The sequence below is a fragment of the Tetrao urogallus genome (genome assembly GCF_951394365.1).
Source record: "Tetrao urogallus genome assembly, chromosome: 9".
NCBI classification, from domain to species: Eukaryota; Metazoa; Chordata; class Aves; order Galliformes; family Phasianidae; genus Tetrao; species Tetrao urogallus.
In genome coordinates, this window is record NC_136822.1 from 9,688,388 (window position 1) to 9,711,673 (window position 23,286).

Sequence of the window (23,286 nt, forward strand, 5' to 3'; positions counted from 1 at the left end):
GCAAATGCATTCCTTTTCTTTGGGAGAAGACATATAATGAAGGTGTCAGATAATAGTTGGTGTTGCATTTTCATTTTTAAATCAATTTTATCTGACGTTGTTTGAAAGAAAATGTAACTTATTAACTTATTTTTGTTTCTTTATTTTAGGATGCACAGACTTCTAGAACATTAACTCTCATATCAAAAGCCATCCAGACTTTGGGGAGTTGGGGAAGTTTGACCAAAAGTAAACTTGTAAGGCTACTACATTTCCTTCTTGTTTAACAGACTACATTCTGTGAAAGCTTATTCAAGTCCTAATATCTTTTCTTTCAGTCAAGTTTCAAGGAGACGTTCATGTGCGAGTTTTTTAAAACATTTCAGGAAGAGAAATTCACTGAATCTGTCAAAAAGGTACCTTTTAACTAGATATATTTTCTCATAGTTAATGTGTTTCAGCACTCTTATTAAAAGGTTTGTTGATGTTCAAGTTTTGTGTTTTTTTTTTTTTTTTTTTTTTTTTAAAAGCCCAATTTATATTAAAAAACCACGTTACAAGTAGAATACACGTAACGGTTGTACACTGTGAGCTAATTTAATTTCGGGGGGTAGGGAGAATAAAAAATAAATTCAAACAAGTCCTATTAGACCTGCAGTTCAGCAGCTTATTATAGAAATTTGGTGTATTTTATGGGTGTTTCTTCCTATATTGCTCTAAGACCCTGAAATGGGTCTTCACCTAATCTGTTAAAGTAATTGCTTTCTACTGGAAGAAGCTGCATTTATATATTTTTTAAGTAACTTTTGGTTGTTCTGTGTTTCTGCATAGCATCAATTTTCTGTGTATTTTTCCTTAAGTTCCTAGATGATGTTTCCTCTACTGAAAGCAAAGAACCGAGTGGTCTGAGTGAGCCCATACATCTAAAAGAAGGGTAAAGAAAAATGTGTGGGAAAAGAAGTGGTTTGACAGTTTTCCTTTATGCCAACATGAGATTAATACTCACTGAAATGTTTGATCTACTGTAGTAATTACAACGTTTATTTGACTTAATTCTTTGATAGTTTAGAGCTGTTGATGGAAACCAATTCTGCAGACTTTTCAGTCAACGTGTAACACTTGTGGGGGGAAAATTAGAAGCAACTTTAAAACCTTTTTAAGTCTGCAGTTTTGTTAGTTTGGTTTGTGCTTTGATGATGATTAATTCAGAATTATGAAAAATTGGTTTAAAATAAAGTAACACGTGATTACTTTGTGTGATGCTTAAGTTCAGTCAGCTAGATCTTCCTTTATAGCAGGGGAAAAAATTACCTTGTAATTGTATAGTTAACTGTATCTTATAAAATGTTTTTATAAATTTTGTGGTGAAAATCATTAATTCTAAGAAATGAGCAAGCTGTTTGTGATGTTGATTAAAAAAAAAAAAAAAACAACAATTGAGAAATTCATCAATTTATGAGGAAAAAGAACTTTGTGTTCACCTGAGAAGCAGATGCAAACTAGGCAAAGATTTTTCTTTGGGGGAAAAAAAAAAATCTGAATTTTAAATAAAAATATAATAATTAAAATAGTGAGTAAAAATGATCATGTAGTTGATTACATCTTACTCCCTTCTTGAAAATTTCAAGTTTGGGATCTGAGTAAGTGAGTGTCATTCCCCATACTCACTGCTGTTTTTCACACTCTTAACCTGTAAATGGAACCCTTTACACAATCAGCATACTGGGAGGTAATCTTGAGGACTCATTTCCAGCAAATAGATCTTTAATTGCAATGACATCGACTGTGTTGCATGATGAGTAATGATGTGCTCTCGCATGGTTCTGAAAGCTCTCTGGAAGATGAAAGTTGCGTTTTCGTTTGATTCTGTTGTTACAGAGAAATGTACAAAAGAGCTCAGGGAAGGACTCGGATTGGTAAAAAGAACTTCAAGAAGCGGTGGTTCTGTCTGACAAGTAGAGAATTCACCTACCACAAACAGCAAGGTTAACTGTGTTTTACAGTTACTTCTATTTTCTCAATATTTTCTGTTTGTATCTGAACTTGACTACTTAAAATTCATACTTTTTCCTAAAGGACTTGATATATTTGTTACCTTTTGTTCTGTTTACCACATGCTCTTGAACTGAGGTGTAGAATCACATTTGTCTTGTAGAAAGCCTTTAAAGCACAGGTAAATGAACTCAACTGTGCACAATTGAGATTTGAAGACCAAAGTAACCGGCAGTTTGAGAGGTCTAAGGTCTGCACTAGGGTAGTGAGATTCTTAGCTCCTTAGGAGAGCTTGAGACCATTTAGGCTGGAAGTAATCTCAGCTCTCAAACCTTAGTTACAGCCACCCATGTTCCTGGGAATTTCTAGTTTAGTGCAGCAGTATTTATTCCTGTTCTTGCAGTAAGGAATTTATTAAACATGAATGCTGGTAACTGATAAAATGTAAGTTAGGTATGATTTTTATTAATTTTTTGTTTAGTCAGTTCTCTGCTTTAGGGTTGCATAATAACTTAAGCAGATGCATCCGTGATAAATGGCAGGTACATTTTCTAAGCCTTTTTGTGTCTTGCTGGGACTTAGTGAGGTTTTTAAGCTCTTGCATCTTTATAGAGGATAGTCAATAATTTTTGTATTTTTTTCTCAATCTCAAAAAAAAAAAAAAAAAGGAGATTTTGAGAACTTAATAGAGTCAGTGTGCTGAGTTTACAAAATATTTTTTTGTTTCACACTTGTTATTTGTTTACAAAATTTTACAGATAAGGAACCGATTTTCACTATTCCAATCAAAAACATTCTTGCAGTGGAGAAGCTTGATGAGAGCTCCTTCAACAAGAAAAATGTAAGTCAGAAGATGATTTCTCTCTAATCCTTGATTTGTTCTTAAAATAACAGGTTCAAATTAGCTTAATAAACTCCTAAATATTACAACAAAGTAGATTTGTTGTATTAACCGGGCTGGGGGGGCAAGGTATTCCGTCTTTTGACTCTTCTGAATACAGACCTTAGCCTGGGGATTCAGACTTCTGAATGGTTTATGACTTGCCCCCCTTTCCAAGTACCTAGAATGCAGATTAAAACTACTGTGACCTTATAACAGAGCACTTTTGTGTAAGGTAGTAGTAGTATGTATTGCATTATGTTCTGATGTAATGAAATGTAATATTACCTAACTTGTGTTTATTTCTTTTGATGAGAAATTATATAATAATAACCTGAGACAGTTGTTCCTACAGCCTCATTCTGGACCTGTAGCACATTCTGTCCTTACATAAATCCAAAATTGAGGCAGTGATGAAGTACAGCTGTTACTTAGGGTGAGCTTGGCTAAAGGAGAGAGAGCTCTGGGAATCTTCTGTTATTCTTAGGATATAAAGTACAAAATCTGAGGTGACATCTAAAGAGACCTGAATGAGGAGGACATTTTTATGTTACTATTTAAGCCTGTTTTGGATGAAAAACTTGAACGCAGCTGGTTTTGTGTTGGGTTCTTTTTTTTTTTCTTTTTCTTTTTCTTTTTTTTTTTAGGATTCTATAATAAAATGAGAGAGGTAAAAAGTCCTTTTCTCTCTCTCTTATCTCACTTCTAGTTTTAATTCGGCTTTGATAAATAGCATGAGATTTAAAACTTACTTTGAATGCATTCAAAATAGATCAATAATTGGATTTTATTTACTGAACAGAGTTGTGTTTATTGCATTCTTTCTGCAGATGTTTCAAGTACTTCATGGAGAAAAGCCACTCTATATCCAAGCAAATAACTGTGTAGAAGCTAGTGAGTGGATTGAAGCTCTCTGTCGAGTAACAAGATGCAACCAGAAGAGACTTAGTTTTTACCACCCTTCAGCTTTTTTGAATGGCAACTGGCTTTGCTGCAAGGCTACAGTAGAGAACACAGTGGGCTGCGCTCGTTGCACTGCGTAAGTTGCTTCTCAAATGAAAATGTGTATGTTTGGTAAGACCCATCACAGATGACTCGCTGTACAACTTGAGAATCTGTAAGCAAGGCTTTCCATCTGCTACAGTCACTTACTAAGAACATGCACCTGAAGTACTAGATTTACTAAAATCTGTTCACCACCCTGGATAACGTTATGGGTACCAATTGAGTGTGTAGATCGGAAATACTGAATGGTTTATTTTCCTATGCAGGATAATGTATTTTATAGCTAATGGAACTTGTGCTGACAGTTGGGTTGCCTCGTGTGTTTGTACCACATTGGTCATCTGTAGAAATTTTGGATAGTAGTAGTTTTGAAAGTGTGTAGCATAGAGATGTGGGAGTTTTATGCCATGCGTGGTATTTCCTGACTGAGAAAGAGCTTGATGCATGAACTGGTCCACTTGCTTGTTTATCAGCAGTTCCTTTTTCTCTCTTGCTGGCTGTGTTCTGAACTACTAGAGTGAACTAAATGGTATCACGTGGGTCTGTACTGTAACACTGGCTGTTCAAAGCACCTCTGAAACTGGCATTTTTACCTGTTTGTCCTCTATGCTTGTAGTGTGCACAGTTAATGCAGAGCTTGTTGGAGAGAAAACATCAGTGGTAGTTACCTACTTTGTGTTAGAACCTTGGCTGGTGATAATTCTTCCTTTGAGAGCTGTTACATCTAGTGCAAATAAAGACAGAGATGGGATTTCTCAAGTTTGAATGCAGAAATAGCTCATTATATATATAGTATTTTTTGTGTAATTTGATTCATTCATCTATTACGTTTCTTAACAGCTTAAAAGATTCCCATTATTAAATATCTTGTTTCTGTCTTTCTGTTGTGGAAATTACCTTGTTCTCTTGTTCTATCAATACTGGAAAGGTAAACAGGTCTTAAAAGCTGTATTGAATTGTCAGTTAATAACAGTTAATCTTGGATATTTAAAAAGTATTTTAGTCTTGATCTATTGCATAATTAATTCTATTGAGAAACAGGATTTTTAGTATAGCTGTATTCACTGTCCTCAAAACTACTTCTGTTTCTATAAGACTTAGAATGAGTGCTGAATTTTCTGTAGGAATTGTGAAGCTGTCAGAGTAATAGGCATATTAAAAAGCCTAAATGTAATCAGTTAAATGTAATGTAATTTAAATGTACTTTTAAAATGTAATCAGTTCAGATTTGCTTTCAAACCTTTAGATAATAACTTGGATTACTCATTTTCTGTTTTTTCACTTTTTAGAGATGTTCCTGCTGATACTCAAATTGAGATTGATGGAGACAGAGAGACAGAAAGAATTTACTCACTTTTCACCATCAACATGTCTAAACTTCAGAAGCTGGAAGGTACTCAAGTAGTAATTCAGAATTATACTGTATTTTTCAACTCTCATTCTTTAGGTCTCTAACATCTACTTGGTCTTAACCATTTACTTGAAAATAGCAAACTAGAGACAGAATATACATAGGTAATGCCTCCTGTTTATTTCCAGGAAAACTACATCAGATATAAAGAGTGTGATGACAATATTTGAGCAAATTCTCAGCTACAAAACACTATTTTTCATTGTAGCCACTGCTGAAATTTACCACCCGCCACCTTGCTGTATTGACATCCACTGTTTGATCGCCATACATGTTCAGAATGCGCCACTGAATGCTCACAGGTGCAGTTTTTTCTCCTGGAGGAGAATTCAGTGGCACACCTTTCCTTCATACACAGTTCCATGTCAGAAGCCATTTTGTCAGACTTCCCTTCTGCTGCCATCTGTCACATGGCAACAGAAAGTAATGGGATATTGATGGAAAGGTTCGACTTCTATTGCCAGACCACCAACATCTGCCTCTGATGTCATGGGTCAGTATAATAACATAGGAGGCATTATTTTCAGAGCGGTTCTTGTATTTTTTGAGTGTTTAGTACACTAGTAACAGACACTGTTCAGACATTTCTTAGCAATGGACATCAGGTGTGCACATTGGCGTGCATATTAATATTATAATATTATTCTAACTGAATTTGCATATAAAAATTCTGAAATAGTCTAAACAAAGATAGCAATTATAGTTGTTTGCTCTTCTGTCCCTGACCTCATTTTCCTGGCTATGACATGAATTATATGCCACGTAGCTGAGTTACAAGAAAACACTGATTTTTTTTAATTATTTATTTATTTTTTTTTAATTTTTTTTTTTTCAGTTAGGAAGGAGCTGAATAATCAGGATGCAGGACCAGTGGAGAGCAAGCAATAGAACAACAAATACATCTAGTTGATACTGTTTTCTATCTCAGTCTGTTATATGCATAAGCTAGAGTGATATTGCTTTTCAGAACTTCAGAATCCTCGTTTACATGGTGAGAGTTAAATATGTTTGTTCACAGCCAAAATCTAATTGGGATTTTGTGATTATTTTTGTAGAGGCTTGTGGAAGCATAGCTGTCTATCAGGGGCCTCGGAAAGAACCAGATGACTACTCTAACTTCACAATTGAAGATTCTGTGGCAACTTTTCATACGCTTAAACAGATAATAGATACAGTAGAAAAGCTGAATGAATCGCATGAAAAATACCAAAAGAAGAGATCGTCCAGTGCTGAATATGGTAGTGAGTAAGTATTTTAAAGGATTTTGACATACAAATATTTACTAACAAAAATATAAGAAGAAAATACAAAAGTTCAGGTAGCAATAACTAAACCAAAATTAGTTTTAGACTACCGGAAGACATGGAGGAAAATAAGGGATGTCATTTCCTTCATTTGTAATAGAGCAGCTCTTCACCAGTTGATAGATGATAGCTGGTGCCAGAAGAATATCGTTTCATCTGTGTTTGTGTTGAGATTCCCATGGACAATGAGTTTGTTGTTTTCTTGCAATCTAAAGTTTGTGTGTGCTTCACGTGTTAACCTGAACTGTCTCCTAACATTCCTTAAAACATTCCTTAAAATATTATGTTTCTTAAAATATAAAGTTGTCTTGTCAAATTTCAGTTAAGGAGTTCAATTGTCTGACTACCTTCTAGTGTTTTTTTTTAACTTGAATTCTTTTTATCAAGCATCAGTTAAGAAAGCTAAATTATCAGGTTCTATGTAACTAAAAATTATATTGAAAACAAACATTTTTTACGTACTTTAAGTTCTCCTGTCATGCTCAGTGATAAATGCAATCTTTTAAAATTGAATTTAAAAAAAATTTTTTTTAAGTTCACTATTGCTCCAGAGCTGATTCTTTTGATTCTCCTCGATCCGAGCTTTTGTCCACAGAACGACACCAGTCAAATTTTTTTTTCTTTGTTGCACCAGTAATATAAATATTATTTTCAGAAGAAAGAATGCTACAGTAATCTCATTCCCCTACTTTGATATTGGGCTCAGGTTGTTCCAAACAACTGACAATTGATTTACAAGTTTCATGTGCAAGTACATAAAGCTTTATGCAAATCACAAATATCCATAAATTATGCAAAAAAGCAGTTTTTCTTAATGAGTAAAAAAAATGAGTGAAAGAATTAAAAAGCAAATGTTAATCATTAAAAATATTTACATGTAATGTTTTCTTTTTTTCCAGAAAAAATCCAATTGGAAAGGTTTCCTAACCAAAACCAACTATGGCACACTTGGAAAAAAAGAAACTGGAAACATTCTCAAGTGTTCTGTTCTTTTGTTTTGTTTCATTTTGTAGTTCATCATGTGCATTTTCACAAAGTATTTAAAAATGAAATAGATGCTAGTTGTGTTGACAATCTATTTAATATTTAATAGAAAGCTAGCTACTTGGAAATCTGGTCTTTTAAAGTTTATTCTCATTTTGCTGAAGAACTTAAAGTTCCAGGTTCTGAAAGTAACAAATGTGAATAAATCTAAGAGTTGTTTGCTGTTTCAGGACAGAATTTTCTAAACAAATAAGCTTTTTAATGGAAGAAAATCAATGTGACGTTTGGTTGTATTGCATCTCTTAATGCATGTACTGCAAACTTGTATGAGTTTACCATGAGTGCCTGCCCTGCTGATAACAATCTTTAAATAGAAATCCCAACATACTCTGTCATAGGGATCTGAAGTTTCACACTCAACTCATTTGACTTTTTTTTTTTTTTTTTTTTTTTCTTATATTAGGTGTTGTCAGAACTTGGTCTAACTAAAGCAGTATGTTGCAGACAGCAGACACCGAGTTTAGGTTTTGTTGTTTTTTAAGTACTAAAGAAGAAGAAATCAGGGAACTTTTATTATGCCTCCTGTTTACATTTGGAGTGAGTAGTATATAGAGTGACGTGAGACCACTATCAATTTCCTCTGGGGTACTTTTTTAAGGTACATTTTTTTTCTTAATCTGAAAACAAATGCAGGGTAGCAGTGTTCTTCATAAATAAGTTTGCCTATGGATAAAACAAACAAACTCAAATGTGAACTGATTATGGTTAAGTACCAATCAATCTACATCATCCCGCTTATGGTTTTTTGATTAAAAAATATAATAGCTAGGTTCAGTTCATCATTTGACTACAAATCTAATAAATAATCTCTATTATAATCACTCAAAGCACTTTAGAGATCTGGACTATCCCAGATTATTTTTAGATACTTTGTAGTATCTGCTTGTTATGATCAGTTCAATGATCAACATTGTTTTTCTTTAAACAATGCTTCAGTGAATATTTTTATATCTTTAGTTATATGAATTCTTATTTGCCAGTTAACACAATTTTTAAACTGTCATTCTTGACTCTACTAAGATTTTTTGCTCATTTCATCTGAGAAGTTAGGTTTCTGCTGAAAGAACTTATGTATATAACCAGGAAGAAGCAAAGATGGCAACTTTGCTTCATCAGTATTAAATATAATGGTACTCCTTGGAATACTATTTTTAACAATAACTGTATGTGGTACTTTTTATTTTTGGAGCATTTGCTGTGGGATCTTCTGTTGTTTATTTGTTGGTGTGTTTTGTTTTACAATCATGATTTTGGCCAAATTAATTAGAAATGTGACATACAAATAGAGTAGAAGTCCACAATGCTTGAAAACTGTAAGCTGTTTCAATTACTATACGTTTGTAACACTGTTGTAGGGAGGTTTTCTGTAATAGAAGCACACTGGCAAGACAAGATTGAATTATTTTTTTTTAATGAATGTAACTTGTTAAAATAACTATTCGTTTTAACCATACAAACCACGATAGAATGTCTGGGAATCAGTACTGGTATCTGCAAAGCCACAATCATTCAGTCACCTCCACTGTTTTTGCCTTTACTTAAACAATTTTGATGTATTTTCGTTTGCCAACGGTTGAAATTGGAGTGGTGGGAATCATACTAATGCCAAGAAATGTGTTTTGCCAAGGTAAATTGGGTCTATGTAATTGCCATTAAAGTTGCCATTAAACAAAAATTAAGTGCTTTCATCTGTCAAAGTTAGTTTGTGCTGTACGTTGATTAACACTGTGGCAAAGCATGTCTTCCTTGGGGCCATTTTTTAAAGGTATCATAATCCAAATTATGGAAAAACACTTTGAACTTTTAAAAAAAAATGTTAATAATGAAGACAATGCACTTTTTTCTTTGATGGTACTGGAAAAAGAACAAAGGCCGCTGAATTGTGACCAGTAGGATTTAATTTCTCATTTTTATAATGTTTCAAAACACAGTAGATGTTCTAGAATTTAATTAGGTACAAGTAGGATGATTAATAATTAAAGTTGCCTTCATTTTGATTAGTCTAGAAACATGATGTTATTCAGTAATTAGTTCTGTTGGGATTGTAAATTATCATTAGTTTCAATTTGTATTATGCTGATGTATTGTTGAATGTATTTTTATTTAAATTTTATTTTCTTATCAAGACATTAAAATGTTTTGTAACATTGCTTGAGAATAACTCATAAATAAATTTCAACAAACTCGAGATATGCTGTGCACTTACTGTGTGAGGCCTGGCTTTTGAAAATGTTGACTTGAAGACTGACTAAATAGGAGTTTCCATACAGGAGGTGGTTATAACAAAATAAGTATCTGGTACGCAGAAGGAAAAAAAAGAAACCAACAACTTTAATTTGAGGGATTTTTTGTGGTCATCTACAGCATCGCTGCAGTCTAACTTCGGGTTATGGCTGAGAGAGAAGTGCTACTTCATAGCATAGCAGTGTACATAAGAAGCTTCAGTAAGGTGACAGTTCTGAAGTGTTTACAACACCTAGTCTGATGTATTAAAGGATATCTAATTCTGGTGTTAGATAATACATTTTCTTCCTTTATTATCTATCTAGGATACCAGTGTTACATACACATCAGAACTATTTCAAATAGATTGCATATGGAGAAAAAATAATTATTTTTGTCACCTGCTGTTCTCCCTTTGTTTTTAGGTGTTTTTAGAAGATAACAGTGTAGTTATCTTCTAAGTTAGTTATTTTCTTGTCGTTATCTTCTACAGTTACTGTGTAGTTACTGCCTTGATGTTTTATTTCCTTGTATGGAGAGCTGACCTGTTGTCACTTATTGCTGATATGGAAGTTCTTATTAGGAGTTAGAGTCCAGACTGTCAACATTTTGGAATAAATTTTTATTAATTCTAAGGTAAGCTGTATTAAAGCCCAGTCTTAACATCACTGCAACCATTTGCAGAGATTCAGAAAGTAGAGGAAGTTTAAGATGAAAGAAATGTAGAAAGAATTTTTTCCTTGAGCACTCCGAACAAATTTGTAAAGATTCTCTGGCAATTTTTGCAGTGCTCTGTTCTATTCACAGCTAACGTGAGCATGATGTGACATTAATTCATGCTTATTTGTACGTAATTTAAAGTACTAAGTTCTTTAGCACTTACTTACGATGATAGACTCATTCAACTTTTCTTTTATTCCATATGCATGCTCTTTTTTTAAAGATCAGACCAGCAAGCAAAAGCTCCCAGAAACAAACAAGCATAAGTTCTAGCAGAATGGGAGAATGCATGCAACTTAACTGGGGAACTCATGGGCAGATGCAAAAAGATATTTAAGGTTTGTATGATTTATGCAGACTAGCTTGTTCAGCCTTGATGAGACTACTGCCAGAATGCTTTGTCAGTTACTGAAATTCTGCAATAAAAGTTACTGTGAGAAAAGATTTTGATGTACCTGCATCAAGGTCTGGAACTTGATAATCTACAGCTCTACAATATCAGCATAAAGTTTAATGTGGGGTTTTCTTTTTCTTTTGTATTGAGGAAATACACGAAGTGTTTCTCTTCTGACATTGAAATTTTTACGCAACCATGTTAAACTGCTTTTTAATCATCCTTTACATCGATTTATGTAGACATTTCTAATCTTGCTGCATATGATGCTCCATTCAGTTGCAATAACCGAGCTTTTAATGATTTGAGGTCATAATTATTTTAGCTTATTTAGTATAGCAAATGCTGTGCAGTTGTGTGTTTATAGCGTAGTTAAGTTTCACCAAAAGGAAGCTAGGAATCTTTATAAAAACATTTTAGAAACATTATATGCCTTTCAGAGCAAAGTAGCTTGCTCTAAAGATCTGTGCCTTTTCTCTCTCATCCTCTATTTCTGGTTATTTGTCTTAAGCAGAATAAAAAGACAATCGTAGAACAGCTCAATTTACTGTGACTTGAATTCAGTATTTAAAGATAAAAATTTCTTACCCGGTCCTGCTGAGATAGCACTGTAGAAGCATTTGGTTTCTCAAAAAGTGCAAGATATCCCCTCTTTTAGTCCAGACTGCTGTTTGAGTGGAAAAAAAATGCACTGTGTCAGGGAGCAAAGAGTGAGAAAAAGCAAAAGGCAGCCGGATTGTTGATGGAATGTTTTCCTCCTAGATGAGCGTGAGGACATTGTACCTACGGAAGGGTTACCTCAGGAGCCAGCTAGCAGCATGGGGGTGGAAGCTGCACGTGTTGAACACAGTCTGCAGCTAAGTCTCTTGCAGACCCTTTGATGTTGCTGCTGGGTGACAGAGAAACAAGCCTTCATCAGATGACAAGTGATCTGCAGACTGTAGAATTAGTAAAAGGGAAACTCCCCTGCAAAAATCAAGGTATAATCATACTCAGATCTGACGTTCATGATACAGTTTTATCCTTAAACCTATGAAGTACTTTGCAAGAGGAATGGTAAGTAGGTACAGTTCAGCCTCTTCTTTCCATGTAGGTGGCAGTACAGTTCTATACGTTGTTTAGAAATGCAGTTTAAAGAGTGTCTCTTCATAACTTGACAAGAAGATAACCTGCTTTTCAGTTCAGAATGTAGTTCCATTCTCAAACAGCTAACCTCAGTTAAAATAAGTATAATCTTGTCTTAACAGTTAATTTGTTAAAAAAGTTAATAAATGGAATATGAGATGAGCTTTGAGTTTGAAAATTGACACTATATGGAGGGAATAGCAATAACCGAGCTTCACTACAGAATAAAATAATTAGCAAACAAGATTTTACTGTAGTATTTCTTGGAATTTGAGCCATCTGTGACCTTTGTATTGTTGGCATTGAGATTCAGATTCAGCAGTTGTGGATGAGCTTGAGTGTTGTATGAACAGAGATGTCTCAAGGATGTAGACCTAATGGAGCAGTTCACTGAAGCCAGGAGCTGTTCAGTCTGGATTTCCAGAGAGGTTCCCACACAAAGCCATTAACTTCTTTTGTAAAAACTTCATAAGGATCTCCCTTCTGAATACTAGGTATTGATCCATTTCACTGGGTTTTTATAATGTGAAACGCTAACTTTGAATTTCTGGTACTTGTTAATCTTTGAATTCTTACCCATGCTTGTGTAAAATTCATGCTTAATCATATCTGAACACTGCAATATAGCTAGAATGGCCAGAATGTACTTCTTTTTAAACTCAGTTTGCTACTCTTGGTAGCAGTGTGACTACTTCAGTCTCCTGCCCAGCGAGACCTTCCCACTGTGAAAGTAGCATTCAAGCTATCCCACTAATGCAGTATGTTTCCCAAATCCCTGTTTTTATTTATTTTTTTATATCTGGATGCCTGCTTCAGACTTGTGTCACAAAAACTACATATTGTCTTTCAAGTATGTCTCATTTTGGCAGTTGTTCAGGCAGCTTCAGTAAAACTTAAGGTGGTTTTGTCACAGGTGCACTCAGCGAGGTCTTGTCTACAACCACAATAGTATAATTAATGCTGGCATTAATGGCACTGTTGAGCATGTTCGTATTGATAGAAGGCAACAGAGAGAACCAGATGATCTAGAGTTTAAGGAACAATTTTGGCAGAGAGCTATGCTTGAATTCTTTTCTTTGGCAGATAAATTAATTTGACACAGTACTTAAGACTTCTGATATACATTATTCTATTGACAGAGCAAACAGCAAGTGTACTAATACAGTTCAGCCTGCAAATTATTTGGCCAAGATACACAAATACTTACATAACTGTTCGTTGCATTATCATAAAACTGACATTTCCATAACAATTTTGTTATTAGTAAAAATAACCTCAGATTCTATGTTTCAGAGTAAGCAAGCTGCAGGGGGAAAAAAAACTTCAAAAATGTTGTACGAGGAAAGAAGAAAGGAAAAATAACACAAGTCAGGTCATTTTCAAATGCTTCCATTCTCAAAAGTCATAGAATCTATGAAAGACATAATTGTACTTTCTTCCAAACAGTCTGCAATAATTACAGTTTTAAGAGGTGCATAGGAAATGAAGGTGATCGTATAAGGGGAAGATAAGTATATAAGTAAGCAAGTTGAAATGGAATTAGGACAAGAAGGAATCTGTGCAAGTTTTCTGGTTTGAAATTGGGTGTCAAACACTTGGAGCCTTCCAAGTGAGTATTTGACTTAGAGACAATCAGAACCTAGAATAAATGCTTGGTGAATGATGCCATATCTTACTGTAAAACTCTTGCAGAAATATAATTGATTATAAATTGCATAATATAAACAAGTCCTAATTTTTATAACTGCTATTATGTACCACCCCATTCAGAGTTGCAAAACAAGCTGTTTTTTTCACCATTTTATAACTCAAATTGCCTGTGTAGCTATAATTCTATCTGAGCAATCGTTCAATGAGCAATGAGTTCAAATTCCTCTATTAAATAAGCAATTTAGAACATTTTCAGCAAAGTCTGGATGATGTGAACCAATGCAGTCATCCCCTACCCTATGTGAAATAATTAAGTTTTATTTGTGGATTAAAATGGTGCCATTTTCCTACGCACTACCTTCGTAATGTTGTGTAACTATACGGAACAGATGAATTCCAGAGGGTCAGGACAAAACTTCTTCAAAACTTCTTGGAATCTTGATTCTATAAACTCTTCAAATGTTAAAATAACCAAGAAATTAGTTACTGGATAGGAAACTCGTTGTCTTTCTATGAAGCAAAATATTCACGGGTGCTTGTATCATAATTGCTCTACAACTTGCACTGCCCAGAACAAGTGCATGTTCTTTATTTGTAACAGTAGACAAGGCAGAACGAGCCAGGGTACGAGATGAGAAGTTACCTCCTTTTTACTTTGGAAAAACTATTTTTTCAAAACATTTTTCATCCTGATATTGAAAGCAGTGTGTCACCTTGGCAATTTTGCTTGTACAAAAGGGCATCTCAGCCTTTGAGAATAAACTCTGAGCTGTTTTTTCAGTTCAACTTTTATGCTCAGCAGCAAAGCTGGTTATGAGTAATGGCCTCTTGTATCAAGAAGAAATGCAGAAAGACCAGAAGGATGCTTGTAGCATCATAAAATGAGAAAGCACAGGGAATGGTTGCAGGTTAATACTAGCATTGCCACATTGTTTAGATCAGTGTTCTTGTTTTTACATGTGCCAAATATATCACCAATGTACTACGTTTTGATGGCACCCAAATGTAATTACATTATGCTTCATAGTTTGCTCATATGAATTCTTCCAAACTGAAGGGAACTACAACCAGTTTCCTTCCCATTCCTGTCAAGAAAAATTAGAAATGGCCAGACAGATTGTGTTAAATTAGAGTGAGGAAGAGACTACATCAGACTAATTATTTTCCTTTTTGTTTTAAATTATTTTCAGAGCCAGTTAACATTTTACATAGGAGAAATACAATCTGCTTTGGTTTCAGACATTTTTAATCTAGGAAGATATATTTAATATATAAACATCTGTGCAAAAAGGTATAAAAATGCAATGTATTATCAAAGTACAATTATGCAAATAAGAAAAGAAAATGTATACAAAAAGCACTTCAAACTTTCTGGATTACTCCTATTCTCACTAATTTACGTTCAGAAGTGCCGAAATTTTTACCAATCTATATATATATTTACATGATGTGATGCAAATAATTGAATTAAAGTTAACAAGTTTGACTAGGAAGTAGATACTTTAAGATCTTCTGTTTCCTCTGTTGATCTGCTTTTTTAATGGTATTATCAGTTAAGAGATGCGTCCATCTTGTCTCAGGAGCTGACAGGCGTAGGAAGAGGTTTTTAAGATGAATATAGCTGAAGTGATCAGCATATTTATGCCTTTACTACCCAAAGCCAGATCTTTGTAAACAAGAAGCACTGTGTGCAAGTTGCCAAAGTGTACAGCTCCATCTGTTAGCAGTCTTGGCAAACAGGTCACGAGTTGGAATTACAGAAGGATTTGGTGGTCATCTCCTTTTGTGAAGGCAGTCCAGTCCATTCAGGTGATGTTGGGGTTATCCAAAATTGCTTTATCTATTGAATTTTAATGTTTTTATTAATGTGTATAAATTGTATAAAATTATTTTTGTTGCCAGGTAAGAGCTGAATAATGGAGATAAATTATTTGTGACAGGAAAAACTACATTTCTTAATGAAATATCTTGAATTGTGAAAGGGAATTAAGGAATATAGTCTCTTCCCCTCCTTGAAAATATCTGATTTTCTCAGTCCATATTCTTACATACATCGGTTTCTATACATCATTATTCATGTGCCTGTATAATTAGATATAACCCAGCTGTGACGATCAACAGCAATTGTTCTCGAAGGAAAGCTGGCATACCCAAAAAGTTAGCGTTTTGAAGCCTCACTCAAATTCCGCAGCATTTCTGCTATGCATAGATCATATTTTTTTATTCTAAAATGGCCATGAGGAACATTTCTCAAGTTACAAAGCAGTAATCCAGACTGTTTTTTGTTGCTGTTGTTTTTTTTTTGTTGTTTGTTTGTTTGTTTTTTTAAAGCTTAGCACCACAAGGCGATGCAGGTACCAAAATGGACCACTGGGCTGTCCCTGGTTACTGCAGCAGCGTTGGCCTACATGGCCTTTAAGGGTCCCTTCCACCTCTAAGGAATCTATTCTATGATTTGGCTTTCAGGCACTGGACATTTGTGATCTCTCCTGGTAAGACACTCGTGGTATTGTGGTATTGTCCAGGAGGCGCGGTCCCAGTGCGTGCAGTGGGAAAACTGAGGCAGGACCACCGCTTCCTGAGGCGGTAGCAGAGGCACGGCGCAGCCTTGGGGACGGCCGTTCCCGGGCGTGGGCCCTTCCCGCCCGGAGCTCCGGCGGCCGCCAGGTGGCGCTGTAGCCCCGCCGCCAAGCGCCGCGGCCGCGTCCCCGCCCCTCCGCCATGGCCGACGTGGAGGACGGGGACGAGCCGGGCGCCCCCCACTCGCACCCGGGCTCCTCGGCCTCCAAGGCGGGAGGCCCCGACAAGATGTTCTCGCTGAAGAAGTGGAACGCGGTGGCCATGTGGAGCTGGGATGTGGAGTGCGACACCTGCGCCATTTGCCGGGTGCAGGTCATGGGTAAGCGCCAGCCGGCAGGGCCCGGCCCGCCGTGGCCGCCGTCTCCGCCACGGGGCGGAGGTGCCCGCCCGCACCGCCGGCGCTGCCCCGCGGCCGCCCTCCGTCGAGCGACGCGGCTTCCGGCCCAGAGTCGCCGTGCCCCCCGCCCCCCCTTCACCCTTCCGCGCCCGCCCCGGCGGCGAGGGCCGTTCCCGCTTCCTGAGGCGCCCTTCGCGCTGAGGGCCCCGGGCGAGCCCGGATCGCGGCGCGCGCTCACCTCGACGAGGCCTCAGCAGCCCGGCGGGCCGCGCCTGCGTGTGCCGGGACCGCCAGCCGGGGCGCGGCCGGCCCTGCGCCGTGCGGGCTGTGAGGGCTGCGTGCGGGTGGCGGGCGGACGCGGTTGGCAGATGTGCCGGGGCTGCAGTGCTGCCGCCCGCGCTTGTTTTGAAGCGGTGCTGTGGGCGTATAGGAAAAGTAGGTTTTGCTTACCTTAGTACGACGTCTTTTCCTAAGCGCTCTAATTTCTACTGCAGTTCAGCCCACGTGAACACACTGAAAGGTTTATTGGGAAAATGGGGGCTTAGCTCACCCGATTTTAAAGCGGTTTTGAAAAGCAGCCTAGTCAGTGACTGGCATTAGTGCTTTCTGACGTGTGCGGTGTCTGAGAATCCTTCAAGTTTCCCTGTTATACCCGCATCCGCTCTGTTGCTGTTGTGCTGCTCAGAGCACACCTCAGAGATCAGCCTTCTGTGTTTGCACAGTGAGCAGAGACTGCTGTGGGAATAGGAAATTGGCTTAATGTTCTATGAGTAAGCAATAATTTTAAGAACACGTTTCTCTTCTGAGGCGTAGTTAAAAACAAAAAGCAACCCCAACTGTTACCCACACATTTGATTTAAAAAAAAATCATTTACATTTTTTTTATTTATTAGGCCGTGGGACTGCTTTTCATCTGAAAGTAAGAAAAAATTCTGGTAACCATTCCTGCCAGAATGTGAAACTTGATCATTACTGACCAGGGTTCAGGAGTTCGGCGCTGCCTCTGCCAGACCCGGCCTGGCTCCTGCAGAGCTGCTGCAGCACAGCCTCCTTTGGCTGCGGGCAGTGCCAGGCCTATGCTGGCTCTGCATGTTTGAAGTCAGTGTATTTGATTGTGGAAGGGAGGGAACTATTAGCCAGCATCATTTGCTGCCAGTTTACCTCCTTGAACCGATGTAAGCAAACTAAATTTTGTTAAGCTGGCACCCTCAGAACTGCAGTGCAGGATTGGGGGCAGCTTACGTTGAGGTTGCTGTGTTTTGTGTCCTGTCTCTTTGAAAGTGCAGAGCTAGGGCTGGGATAGGAAAGCTGCTTTCTGAGTGGCTGCCAGTCCCCCCAGCTGACTGCCCTGCATATTGGGTGACTCCAGATCAAATTGCTTCCACATACAGTGGAGTAGTGTCTGAATATTTCCTGCATGGCCCTTAGTCCTGTGGAAGTAAAAACTACAGGAACAGGCATCGGGAAGCTTTGTTTGCCACTTTACTTTCATCTAAGTGAGGAAAGGGCAGCTGCTTCAGGGTTTCTGTGCTCTTTGTTCTGTATTAGGTGAGAAAAAGAGGACAGAGCAGGTGAATCTAAAATAGAACTACTTGCAATATCTGGCAGAAATACTGAAAATTCCTGTAGCGTGCTGTATTTTTGTCTTCTAGGGAAACGTGATCTAGCTGGTGACCTGCAGGTCAAGTCCAACCTGCAGGGCACTTGTTAACTGTTACCTTCTTTTTGGAGGGAACCAAGAGGGGTTTCCACTGCGTATGCTGCCATAGTAACTGAATGCTTTCTGTTGTGCATAGTATGTGCTTGCGTGTCTGAGGCACTTTGTGTTGGTGCAAAGGAGAAACAAAGCCATTCTTCTGCTCTATATGTGTGCAATATTAAAAAATACTTAAATATTAAAATCCATGATTATCTCTTGAGTTGTATTATCGAATTGACCAGTGCTTAAAAACATGTTTGTGTGTGACTCTGAAAATTACGTGCAGGTTCCCATAAGTAAAAGTACTGTATAAAAGAATGGTAGCAGGAAGTGGGTAGCAGTTGTGAAGAGAAATGTAGAGGCCAAAGAAATGAAAATTGTGAATGATTTCCTTAAAAGGAGCTGCTGACATCTGAAAAACAAAGTCCTGTAAATAGGGTTTGGCTGTGTGCTCGCTCTGCTCTTAATGTGCCTGAGTGCCTTGGCACAGACCTGCTGCTTGTATCTGCAAAATGGAGAAGGCTTTTTTTCAGCAGAAGTTGAGAAAATATGGGCAATAGAACTTGTTGGGCAGCTTAGAGTCCTTCTGATCTCTTTCAGATGGATATGTCATCCTCTCATTCACTGTTTGAAATTTGGGGGGAGTTGTTATTTAATGTTCAAAGGCTGAAGTGGACAACAAAATTAGAGATTTTTATCTTTTGAAATTCATTTTAAAGTTAAATTTTTTCCTCTGTCAAGCATATTCTTAAGATGGAATCTTGAGCATCAGATTGAGTCTTGTTCTTGTTTACTTTTAGATGCCTGCCTTAGATGTCAAGCTGAAAACAAACAAGAAGATTGTGTTGGTATGTAGTGATTTCATTCGCTTGTTTTTAAATTGAAGCCTCTCTCAATAGGGTGCATTTCCATGTTTGAAGGGAATACTGAGTTTGTTAATGCTCAGAATCAAAGTGCTGTTTTGTTATACAGTGTCATCTCTTTACGTTAGTAATATTTTACAGTTGATTTTTTGAGCTCTACTAAATTAGTGTTAGTGCCAGGCATGCTGTGTGGAGCAGGACGCTTTCATGTTTCAGTGTCAGTGTGCACACAGCCATGATTTGGGTTCAGCACACAGCCAGTTTGGGTTCTCATCCTGGCTGTAACTGAGTAGAGGATAAATGCCTTTGAAGTGGGCGAAGGAATGGCTCCTTTTTCCTTCTGGGATGTGCCAGAGGGGGCGATGTAATATCCAGAGAATTCTATTCTCAAATCAATTCTTGACTGTTTTAAAGGTGATATTTTTCTCAGTGTTGATTCAGAAGACACAGTTGATTCAGACACTATTGCTTGTTTTTTTTTTTTCAGTTTTCATTTGAAAAAACGTAATCACTTGAGTTTGCTATAATGCTGTTTAATCATGAACATACTTTACACTGCTTGCCAGCATATGCAAAAGCAAATTGTATCTCAATTCCAATATATTTAAATCGGAAACAGTGAAAATTGTCTCATGTTGTTTTCTTTAGATCTGTAAGTCAACTCCTAAGCTGGTGGTAAAGCCTTCCATGCCCTTGTTCTTTCTGCTTTGAAGCGTATTGTCTCAAAGTTAATCCACTGTTGTTTCTGATGATTGTTTTAACCAGAACAGGAATTTCCTGTTTCAGATGCCTTGCTAAGTGTCTTCCTAAGTGTCCTGTTTAAAATAGGGGAAAACAACACATAAATTACAGCGCTCCTTTGGTTGGTACTCTTATATTTCATTAAGGAAAATGTGAGGTAGTAAGGGAAAAGACAGAGCAACTAATATTTATGAGTACATGGGCAGTACATAACCATTTTGTTGCATTGAAGACATTGTAGCCCGTGAACAACAACTGATTTATTTTGCCAGTGTAGCTGTTTTGAGGCTCTATGCAGTGTCAAATGCTCTTCCTTGATTTTGCAGTTTAAATGCAGCATTTCAGATTTGGTAGCATTCTCTTGTATGGTAGTAAGACAGTACCAGTAGTGTATTGGTGATCTTTTCAAACGTGACAGTCAAAATGAAGTGCTTACCCAGAGCAGAATTGCTACTCAGATCTGTTCCAGACACTTTATGCAGGACGGTGAGAATACACATGTGAGAGGCTGTGTGACAGAGAACTGAGAAGTATTGCCAGGATGACTGCAATCATCCAGACTCAGTGATGACATATTTTGTCTTTTTAAAGGTATTATAAGTTTGCAGTGGTCTTAAACATCTGAGAAAAATAGCTTGGACCTTGCTGTGAGTGTTGATCTCTGGACAGCTGAGCATGACTAGAACGTGTTCTTTCTTTTCTTTCAGTGGTTTGGGGAGAATGCAATCATTCCTTCCACAATTGCTGCATGTCGTTGTGGGTGAAACAGAATAATCGTTGTCCCCTCTGCCAGCAGGACTGGGTAGTCCAGAGAATAGGCAAATGAAAACACCCGAAGTTTTCTGTTGGACTTGTTGGAGTTGTGTATATTTTATGCCACATGCTCATACAGAAGAGTGGAACGTCTCAGTCGTGGCATGATGCGTTCACCTTATCTGCTACAGGGAACAGTGTGGTTTTGCTGTGTGCTCTTTGCTGTACTGGGAGGCTGTGGTGGGTCTTATTGCAGGTATTTCCACAACTGAGGAAAGAGAGGCACTGCATTAATAAATGTGTCTGCTAAGATGTGAGTGTTAACTGTATCAAGAGCATAGAAATGTGGTGGTGCAGATTATACACCAAATACAGTTCATGTAATGTTTCTACTTAGAGCAGTGTGTCAGTTTGAAAAGGAGACCTTTCTATTAAATCTGATGTGCTGTATAATTTGGTGTCTGATAAATTATTTTGGCTTTGGATAAATACATTGTTGTCTAAATAATACTGTATACAAAAACATGTTAAGTGTTTTAGCAAGTATTTTGTTTTTTAATTTAAAATGAGTAGTGTGTGGGCAACACTAGCATTCTCATGTAGGCTTTCTTTATGGCTTAAGAAAATTAGTTGCATCTCTGAAGTCTGTTGCTATTAATATTCTACACGTTTTCTGCATTCATGCTTACTAAAATTTAACCACATCTATGATTTAAATTCATGTTTCTTTTAAAGTTCATGGACACAAGTACTTTTAATCCAGAAATTTTTGGTACGAAGACACACATTGGATATCAGTTTAGTTGTGGTCTAAACCATGTTGCTGGTTAGCTGTCTAATATGGAAAACAAAAACAACCATTTTAATGTCCCGAGGAAAGCAGGTACCAATTAAATCTAGGAAAATAATGTTAAATTGTGCTTTCATCAGAATTCATGTATAGAAATTTCTTCATTGTCATTTTATTGGATTACATGTTTGGTTTGGGATGTAAGAGAAAGTATTGTTTCACTGCTGTGGAAATCCTCAATATATCATTTTTTTAAATAGGATCAGACCTGTGATTTTTCCTGTGTGTATTGAAGTGCTTTACTCTCAGTATCTGAAGTAATTACTATTAACCTGAACATATGTTTTGTTGGTTTTTTTAATATATGTATGCAACAGAGAGATTGAGTTACTAAGTCTGTAACGATTTCAGACTTAATAAAATGGTTAATAAACTCGGGTGGAATTGAAGTGATATTATATGCATGTTCTTTTTTACTTAAATTGAGATTGATTAATAATATTTAAGATTAATTCATTTCTCAGTGGATGTGTTTCTATTTAGTTCTGTTTAAGTATATTTAAAGAGAATGATCTCCATTGCATAAAGTACTTCCAATGGCAGTCTTTGATTTTTGTCATCACGCTTCCATGCAGAGTTTATTGGGCTTTTGTTTGATGGTTGTAATCTTGTTTTTAAAATGTTTTTTATGTTTTAAATACGGCTTTTGTGTTACTGTCAGTGTATCACACTCATTGTTACCATCTCAGGAGATGTCTTTCTTAACATTTAAGTAACAGTAGTAATGAAGTGCCTACAGCATTTGGGTTGTTATGGAGTGTTTGGTCTTCATCTTTTGTATTTCTCTGAAGACATTCTTCCTAAGATAATACCTTCTTACATATGGAAATCATTTACTACTTATTTTTCTCTGCCAGAATTTGGTCACAGGTTCCATCCACTAAAATGTCTTCACTTTTTTTTTCTAATCCCACCAGAGAAGTTTTTCCTTCATTTTACTTGGGTTTATGGGTCTGTATGGACAACAGCAGAGTAATTTTCACCCTGCTTTCTGTTCTCATGTCACATATGTGTCACTAAGAGCTGAGAATCATAACTGCAGAAGAATCTCCTTAATGCTGTTCTCCTCTGTTTAATAAATGCTGGGTAGATTTGGACAATTTCAGCAAATCTAGCAGGAGTCTTCTCAGAAGTGACTGGAATAACAAATATGTGTGAAGATAATATTGTTTCACTTAGATTTTTTTTAAGTGACCTTGTTTACAGGAGCATTGTATGTTGTTGCAGCATACGTTCTATAGAAATCAAGAAAGATTCTAATTAATAGAGCAGAATTCTTTTTGAAGCTGTAAATGTGCCTTTCTTGTGCAGATAGCATAAACATTGTGTGTTTTCTTGTTTGCTTTGATGTGATCAATCACATGGTGGTGTAGGCTGTTACCAGCCAGTCATACAACTTATCTGAGTTTGGGCATTTTGCTAAAGACTCTGCTGAAGTTTAGGACCTGAAATTACGGGTTGTTTTTTTTTTTTAACCTCCTTTCTTTTTGGTTCTGAGGCTATTACAAACGTGTTGCTGGGACACCTTTTTCAGAACAATCGCTCACTGAATTTGATTATTGATTATTTCCTCTAATTTTTTTAGTCTTCCTTACTCTGTTAGTTGCATCATTCAGCCCTTTATGTAACCTGCTCCTGCCCCATGCACGCATACAGCTGGCAGAATTAGACATGCAAAGCAGGCAAGGGTGTCAAACACTCTGCTGTGGAGTACACAGCTTTCTCACACATGCAGT

General features: G+C 37.0%; 2 protein-coding genes across 4 annotated transcripts in view; both read left to right on the top strand.

Moving 5' to 3' along the window:
• The window catches only part of RASA2 (RAS p21 protein activator 2), a gene marked incomplete at both ends in the record, with an annotated part of 42,720 nt that extends 35,222 nt beyond the window's left edge, over nucleotides 1–7,498 (top strand). The window contains 9 exons of the mRNA XM_079539773.1: nucleotides 150–236; nucleotides 318–395; nucleotides 840–913; nucleotides 1,858–1,964; nucleotides 2,730–2,812; nucleotides 3,682–3,890; nucleotides 5,146–5,249; nucleotides 6,323–6,512; nucleotides 7,471–7,498. Of these exons, the coding sequence (XP_079395899.1) occupies nucleotides 150–236; nucleotides 318–395; nucleotides 840–913; nucleotides 1,858–1,964; nucleotides 2,730–2,812; nucleotides 3,682–3,890; nucleotides 5,146–5,249; nucleotides 6,323–6,512; nucleotides 7,471–7,498 (960 nt within the window). The remainder of the gene's footprint in view (nucleotides 1–149; nucleotides 237–317; nucleotides 396–839; nucleotides 914–1,857; nucleotides 1,965–2,729; nucleotides 2,813–3,681; nucleotides 3,891–5,145; nucleotides 5,250–6,322; nucleotides 6,513–7,470) is intronic.
• Nucleotides 7,499–16,448: 8,950 nt separating this feature from the next.
• RNF7 (ring finger protein 7) lies at nucleotides 16,449–20,773 on the top strand (the record flags this gene model as incomplete). Of its 3 annotated transcripts, none has more annotated exons than XM_079539525.1 (3): nucleotides 16,449–16,626; nucleotides 19,144–19,191; nucleotides 20,655–20,773. In XM_079539525.1, 3 exons carry the CDS (start codon nucleotides 16,449–16,451, stop codon nucleotides 20,771–20,773), a joined length of 345 nt encoding a protein of 114 aa, XP_079395651.1. The 3 variants fall into 3 exon arrangements, with proteins under 3 accessions (XP_079395651.1, XP_079395653.1, XP_079395652.1); XM_079539527.1 differs by having other exon boundaries at nucleotides 16,449–16,619; nucleotides 20,655–20,711; XM_079539526.1 differs by lacking the exon at nucleotides 19,144–19,191.
• Nucleotides 20,774–23,286: the final 2,513 nt, after the last annotated feature.